The sequence below is a fragment of the Coffea eugenioides genome, chromosome 9 (assembly GCF_003713205.1).
Source record: "Coffea eugenioides isolate CCC68of chromosome 9, Ceug_1.0, whole genome shotgun sequence".
NCBI lineage: Eukaryota > Viridiplantae > Streptophyta > Magnoliopsida > Gentianales > Rubiaceae > Coffea > Coffea eugenioides.
Genome location: NC_040043.1, coordinates 15,623,919 through 15,631,248, shown reverse-complemented (window position 1 = coordinate 15,631,248; position 7,330 = coordinate 15,623,919). Strand labels below are relative to the sequence as shown.

General features: G+C 35.4%; 2 protein-coding genes and 1 non-coding gene across 3 annotated transcripts; 2 read left to right on the top strand and 1 right to left on the bottom strand.

Moving 5' to 3' along the window:
* Positions 1 to 666: 666 nt before the first annotated feature.
* On the top strand, positions 667 to 1,383 carry LOC113782311 (premnaspirodiene oxygenase-like). Its single transcript, XM_027328200.1, has 2 exons — positions 667 to 1,008; positions 1,102 to 1,383. Exons 1-2 carry the CDS (start codon positions 667 to 669, stop codon positions 1,381 to 1,383), a joined length of 624 nt encoding a protein of 207 aa, XP_027184001.1.
* A 10-nt stretch (positions 1,384 to 1,393) lies between these two features.
* Positions 1,394 to 1,714, top strand: LOC113782310 (cytochrome P450 71D7-like). The gene has a single exon (XM_027328199.1). It carries the CDS (start codon positions 1,394 to 1,396, stop codon positions 1,712 to 1,714), a length of 321 nt encoding a protein of 106 aa, XP_027184000.1.
* Positions 1,715 to 6,425: 4,711 nt separating this feature from the next.
* LOC113748522 lies at positions 6,426 to 6,532 on the bottom strand. The gene has a single exon (XR_003464376.1). It is a non-coding gene; the product is annotated as a small nucleolar RNA R71 (small nucleolar RNA).
* Positions 6,533 to 7,330: the final 798 nt, after the last annotated feature.

Genomic DNA, 7,330 nt, shown 5'->3' with positions numbered 1-7,330 from the left:
CATGGATGAGTTTTAGAGCATTTTCAGGTATATATACACAAATAATCAAGTGAAGTCAGGCACCAAAAGATATCTCTCTATATCATTTCAAATTTCCAGAATGGAACTCGAGTTTCTTCCTTTACCTTTGAGCTTCTCTAGTCTGCTTCTTCTCTTCTTGTTCCAATTTATGGTATCGAAGATTTTGACACAAATATATAACTTGGCTGGAAATCTTCCACCAGCTCCAATAAAACTTCCTCTAATTGGGAACCTGCACAACTTGATTGGTGGAGCTCCACACCATGTTCTCAGAGATTTGGCCAAAAAATATGGACCAATCATGCACCTTCAACTTGGTGAAGTTTCTACAGTGGTTGTATCTTCAGCCGAGATGGCGAAAGAGTTTCTAGGAACTCATGATCCAAGCTTTGCAGACAGGCGACCGCGACTAGCCACCGCTATCTTGTGCTAGCTATGATCTACAAGATCTTGCCTTTACTCCTTACGGCGATCACTGGAGGCAAATGCGTAAAATATGCCTGATGGTGCTTTTTAGCGGCAAGAGAGTCCGATCATTCAGTTTTATTAGAAATGCTGAAATCGCAAAACTGATGGAATCAATTTGCTTTTCTTCAGGGGAAAGTGGTAAATATTACACATAAGGTTTTTGTGTATACAAGTTCAATGACCTGTAGAGCAGCTTTTGGGGGAATATTGAAGAACAATGAAACAATGATCGAGTTTTTGAAGAAGTCAGTCACCCTAGCGGGTGGCTTTGTTGCTGCTGATTTTTTCGCCTCCTTGAAAATACTTCCTATTATCAGCGGAATAAAAGGCGAATTGCTCACAATGCACCATAAAATAGATGCCATTCTAGATGATGTGATCAATCAGCACAAAGTGAACCATGAATCTGGAAAAAAGGGCAATGCTGAATCAGGAGATGAAGATCTTATTGACGTTCTTTTAAGACAACAGGAAAATGGAAGCCTTCAGATTCCCATCACAAGCCAAAAAATCAAAGCTGTACTTCGTACGTGGCAATACAGATTCTACATTATTACCTTCTTGCTTGTTTTCTTGTAAAGTATTTGTAAATAATCTATTGCATACATGCAGGATATATTCAATACCGGAACAGACACTACATCAATAGTAACTGAATGGGCTATGTCAGAATTGATGAAGAATCCGAAGGTAATGGCCAAGGTACAAGCAGAAGTGAGACAAGTTTGCAAGGGAAAGAAGACCATTGAGGAGGAGGATATTCAAAAACTGACCTACCTGAAGATGGTGGTTAAAGAAACTCTAAGGCTGCATCCACCTGTTCCTTTAATCCCAAGATCAAACAAGGAAATTAAACCGCGATGTCAAAGGGTATATGATACCCATTCTTGTTAATGTCTGGGCAATGGGGAGAAATCCTATTTATTGGGATGATTCAGAAAGCTTCAAACTAGAGAGATTCGAGCAAAAATCAGTCGAGTACACTGGCTATCAGTTTGAATATATTCCATTTGGGACGGGCAAGAGGATGTGCCCAGCCATAACATTTGGTCTAGTCAATGTTGAGCTTCCCTTAGCTCATTTGCTCTACCATTTTGACTGGGGACTTCCTGATGGAATGAAGGTTGATGATCTAGACATGGATGAAAGTATTGGAATAACAGTAGGAAGGAAAAATGACCTTTACCTGGTTGCCCCTGCATATTATCCTTCCTGGAATGAATGATGCTAGACAAGGAATTATTCATCTCGTGGGTAATAAATTTGCTAAGGTTATAATTATATTCTAAAATTTCAGTTTTTCGATTACATTTGTCACGAGTTCCTGAAAAAAAAAAAAAGAATAAGCATTTCTCAAGAGTTCTTATGTGATTTAGTTGCCAGTTTCAATGCTGTAAGTGGTTGCTGATTGCATAAGGTGAAGATTGTCTATTGACCATAGTTTAATGATAAAGAAAGAGGTAAGATAGTGTCCTTTGTTAATTTAGATCGCATAAGGTGACTTAAGCCGTTGTTCTTTCTTGGTTGAAAACTTCAAAAATGATGACAAATAAACATGAAGAACAATGAAATTTGGAAAATGGATATCCTGCATTGTAGGAAAATCCTATGATGCAGATCTTTGTAATAACCTATTCGTTAAGTCACACTAAAATAATATAGCTTTTATCATTGTCTAGGTTTAAACTATGTATTCGTTCAAGTTTCATAAATTCAACATTGAATCTTGACTATATGTATGGAACATCACTAACTTTAAGAAACAATTTAATACTTTGTTAGCAAATTAACAATTTCTTTAACAACAGTGATCACATTTTTAAGCAAACATTACTAAACCTACCTTTTTAGCAAGACTTGCCAATTTTTTGGAAGACAATCTTAGTAGTTTCTTAAGGAGACGTTCAAAATCATGTTAATTGACTTACAAATCCCAGGATCACAGAGTCCTACGACTCTTAACAGAAAAAAGTTATTCCTTTATTAGTAAAAAGTACCAATATTTTAGCAACACTTACCATGTTTGATAAACTTTATTACATTTTGGCAAAACTTCTCATATTCTTAGTTGATTAATCAGTTTATTAAAAGGTTATTACTTTATTTAAGAACCTACCACAAAAATTTGCAATTGCTGATCCTCAATTACAAAAAATTCTATGAAATGCATTAGAAATTTTAGTTTTTTTTTAGTGTAGTCCCTAAATTGCAATGTCAAAGCAAATATAACTATTAATAATTGCCTCTCGACTGATACTCCTTCAAACAATCAATCTTTAAATTGAAAAAATGTTAGGGACCATTGCAACAATTTGTAATTTCATATTACATTCCATTGCTTAGCATTCAAACTATTTTGTAGCCAAAATATTTTGTTTTTCTTAGAACCCGACAGCCTAGACAGCTTAAGATGTTATGAAGCTACATGGGAACATATGTGTACGATACACCAACAACTGAACCAAAAGTAAGTCAAATTGAACAATGAAACTTGTGGTGGAGTATTTCTAATTCTAAAATGTTTATCCCATTGTTGATTCTTATATTAAAGAGTTAGCCATGTAGCAATGATCTCCAGCGGGTCAACTCCCGGGAACTCTTTCTTTTGATACTCGATTTTCTCTGCTATTGAGTATGTATATTTCCAAAGTTAAGAGAAGTTTTGTGTAACTAGACCTTTTTGCGAAAGTGTAGGTAAATCAATGTTTGGATTGTAGTTTATTTGCTAATTTTAATTTGTTTGAATCATTAATACATTTTTCAATTATCTTTTTATCTGACTTACAACACATCAAAAAAGTGCTACAAAATTTTTTTTTTTTGAAGAAATTATCCCAAATAATATACTATCTAAACACACTCGATGTTGAGTATTTGCACTATAGTTAGAAAGACTAGTTGGAGAGGGGCCTCACACTTCCCGTGAGGTTGCTCAAGTAGAACTGTTGATCGGTGGTAACTAAGCTTGTAATATCAACAGAGTAATTTTGTCCACAAGTGTGCTAATGAATAAGCTGACTGTACTTGTAATGTATGTATATCATTTGTTACATGTATATGGATCAAATGACAAAGGACAATTTTCCTAACGAAGTTAGATGGCTAATAAATGAATGAAAATTGAGGCAACTGAAGAAAAAACAGAAAGGAAAAGGAAAAGAGGAATGCTGTAGTGCAAACTATGAAAGGAATTGCCAAATAAGGCCTGAGATTGATGTGTTGGAGGCCTTTGAATAGTTTTGCTAAATCAGAAAAAGGCAAATTTTCCAATAAGCTATATGGAAATTGTATGCAATCGAGCTTTGGTTAATCGAGAAATGAAATTAGTAGGCAAAATAGCATCCATCCAAAAACTGCAAGGCAACTACAAGAAACAGTCAACTGAACATTGGCTAAAATCAATTGGTGAAAATGCACGTCAAAAATAAGGGCAGAAGTTGAAAGTGAAAGGTGGAAACAGACCACCAAATGAGAGCCAAAAAGCTAAATATTTACATAGGCTGATTGTTTCACGGTGATAAGAGTTTATTTTACGTATTTTTAAGTGCATTTTATTAGTTAATTTTGAGTTGATTATTTAGTTTTATAATTAAAATAAAGAGGTTTTTGGTAAAATTATATATTTTTGGTAAAAGTGGATAATATTGCATTTCTATTGATTTTAATGGTAAAAACTTCATTTTTATGCAGGAATGATGATTCAATCACCAAAGGATGTCAAATGAGGTAAAAAATAGAGATTTTGTGATAAATTCAAGTGGCAACAAGAAGAATGAAGTGAAAAACGTTCAAGTGAGGAAATGCAATACAAGTCAGTTTTGACACTCTTCAGTATTTCGATCATATCTCAGGCTACAAAGCTCCGATTTGGATGATTCTTGAAGCATTGGAAAGCTAACTCAAAGGGCTACAACTTTTGTGTTTTGCACAAAAGCTAGTTCGGCCTTTATGATAGAGAAAATCGCAGATGAAGTAAGGCCAAAGTGAATACGCGAGTACACAAAACGTGACTTGTAACCGCGTTTTGTGTAGGCGCGTTTTATAGCCGAAATTCTGCAATTTGACTCAGCCAATTCTCTTGTGTTCATACCACTTTCCAGCTATAAGATGCAAGGGAATTCGGTGCACATGCTTCAGAAGAAAAAAGGGCAAGAAAAGTGGCTTATTTTCAAGTCAAAAATATTGGTTTTTGACTATGCTAACAAAGTGGAGATTTGGGAATCAAAGGATAGAATTTGACTTGGAAAAATGGAGCATTTGAGTGTTTTTTATGCAGAGATATGGGGAGAGATCTGAGAGCCATTCGTAGCTTAGCTTCTTACAGAAAAACATAGTCTCTCTAGCTAGGTACTTGCAAGGGGCAATTGGGATTTCATCTTGTAATCATCTAAGTTCAAGACAAAGGAGATTTTTGGAAGGCTTCACCATATCTTGGCTAAGACTTTCTTTACTCTGTTTGTATTTGTAATTCATGATGATTTACATTAATGAAGTTATGAGTGTTTTATCATTCATGAGTAGCTAATTTCCTTTATCTAGGGAGTAGATGAAGCTTATGGCCAAATGATATGAAGTGATTGTTATTCATTCTTGTTATGTCTTGTATTAACTTATCTACTTGTGTATGTTGGATTACTTGTTGTTGCTTGATCACCAATAGCAGGTTTATAGTTATTTTTATTCATTGAGAAATGGTAAAAATAATGGAATGACACAAGTAGAGCTTGAGTTGTATATTCATGAGAATAGAAATACATTCAAGTGGATGAAATCTGCATTTCATGTGTGAATAAGAACAGATTTAGTATTTACCAAGAGATTAGGACAAACTAATCTGTTTTAACCCATTATTATCATGAGAATGTGATTTTGGTATTTCTGGAAATGAATCCTTGGTTAAACAAGAGCAGTAACAAGTGTTGAATTAATTCATTTTAGATCTTTTGTGTTATAAGTGGAATCTACATCCCTAGATCTTAATATTTAGTGAATTCTATTCCTTTTGTGAAATTGCATTTATCTAGTTAAGAATTTTTGTAGTTGAATTACATTCTGAAATTTCTGCTCAAATTAATTGTAAGTCTAAATAATAGAGTAAATTAGTATCTAATAATTGTTTTAATTGCTCCTCGTGGGATCGACCCGATACACATCTTGTACTACAATTGCGACCTGAATACTTGCAGTCCAACGGGTGTAAATTCGGAATTAAACTTGCATTGATATAAAAAAACCCCGTCAAGTTTTTGGCGCCGTTGCCGGGGAGCGGCAATATTAGAGCCTAATCATCTTTATTAATTTAGACAGTTTTATTTTTTTTAGATTATATTTAATCTTATATTGTAATCAGTTTTTGACAATTGAAATTGCATAATATCTCTTATTTCTGTTTGTAGTGTATGCACCGGGCGTCTCGGGAAGTTACACCTTTCGATCCAGAAATTGAGAGGACACTACGTAGACAAAGGAGGCATCCACCACAGCAAGAGGAACAAGAGATTTGGCAACCTATAGAGGAAATCTCAATAGATCTACCATTTGAGGAAGAAATGGCTGAAAATGAAGCAAATAGGCGAGTTCTACGAGATTTTGCTCTACCGGGAACACAAGGATCTCAAACAAGCATAGTAAGGCCTACGGTAAATGCTAACAACTTTGAGATTAAGCCATCACTTATCCAAATGGTTCAACAATCTCAATTTGGAGGTAATGCTGTAGAAGATCCTAACTCACACTTAGCTACATTCTTAGAAATATGTGATACAATTAAAATGAATGGAGTTAGTGATGATGCTATAAGGTTACGGTTGTTCCCATTTTCATTAAGAGATAAGGCAAAAATGTGGTTACACTCTCATGCTCCTAACACTTTTACCACATGGGATGATTTATCAAGGGCATTTTTGAATAAGTATTTTCCACCAGGAAAGACTGCTAAGCTTAGAATGGATATCACTAGTTTTAGTCAATTGGAGGGAGAATCATTATATGAGGCATGGGAAAGGTTTAGAGATTTGCTTCGGAAATGTCCACATCATGGACTGCCGGAATGGTTAATCATACAAACCTTTTATAATGGTTTATCTTTCTCCACTAAAACTATTATTGATGCAGCCGCAGGTGGAGCTTTAATGGGTAAATCACCCCAAGAGGCTCATAATTTGATAGAAGAAATGGCAGCAAATAACTACCAATGGGCCAATGAGAGAGGTAATACAAGACGTCACGCAGGTATGATCGAAATGGACACTCTCAATATGTTGAGTGCTCAAATGAATAATGTGATGAAATTGCTAAGTAGACAAGGTGGAGTTGGTCCAAGTTCATCTAATGCACATGTAGCATGTTGTTCTATATGTGGAGGTGAACATGATAGTAATGAGTGTGTTGATTCTGAACAGGTACAATTCGTCAATAATTACAATCGTAATGCTCAAAATAACCCCTACTCGAATACTTACAATCCGGGGTGGAGAAATCATCCAAACTTTGGATGGAAAGATCAAGGCAATCAACAAAGGCCAACCAATCCGTCGGGATTTCAACCAAGGCAACCACAGGCTGAAACTAAACCAAGTTGGGAGATCGCGGTGGAAAAACTTGCTAAGGTGACTTCGGATAGATTCGAGCGAGTTGAGGGGCGGTTGGACCAATTAGCTGGGATGTACAGAAACTTGGAGGTTCAAATTGGTCAAATTGCCAATGTGATCAACAATAGAAACCTTGGTGAATTACCAAGTAAAACCGAAGTGAATCCGAGAGAGCATGTCAATGCAATCATTCTTAGAAGCGGTAAAACGGTTGAGGGATTCGATTTTGAAAATTCAGGTGGTGAAAAAGA

Bases quoted from the DNA above. Each gene is read 5' to 3' on its own strand.
- LOC113782311 (XM_027328200.1), top strand. From the start codon at position 667: ATGACCTGTAGAGCAGCTTTTGGGGGAATATTGAAGAACAATGAAACA. The intron at 1,009-1,101 runs GTACTTCGTACG...GCATACATGCAG, and splicing joins CAAGCCAAAAAATCAAAGCT to GATATATTCAATACCGGAAC.
- LOC113782310 (XM_027328199.1), top strand. From the start codon at position 1,394: ATGGGGAGAAATCCTATTTATTGGGATGATTCAGAAAGCTTCAAACTA.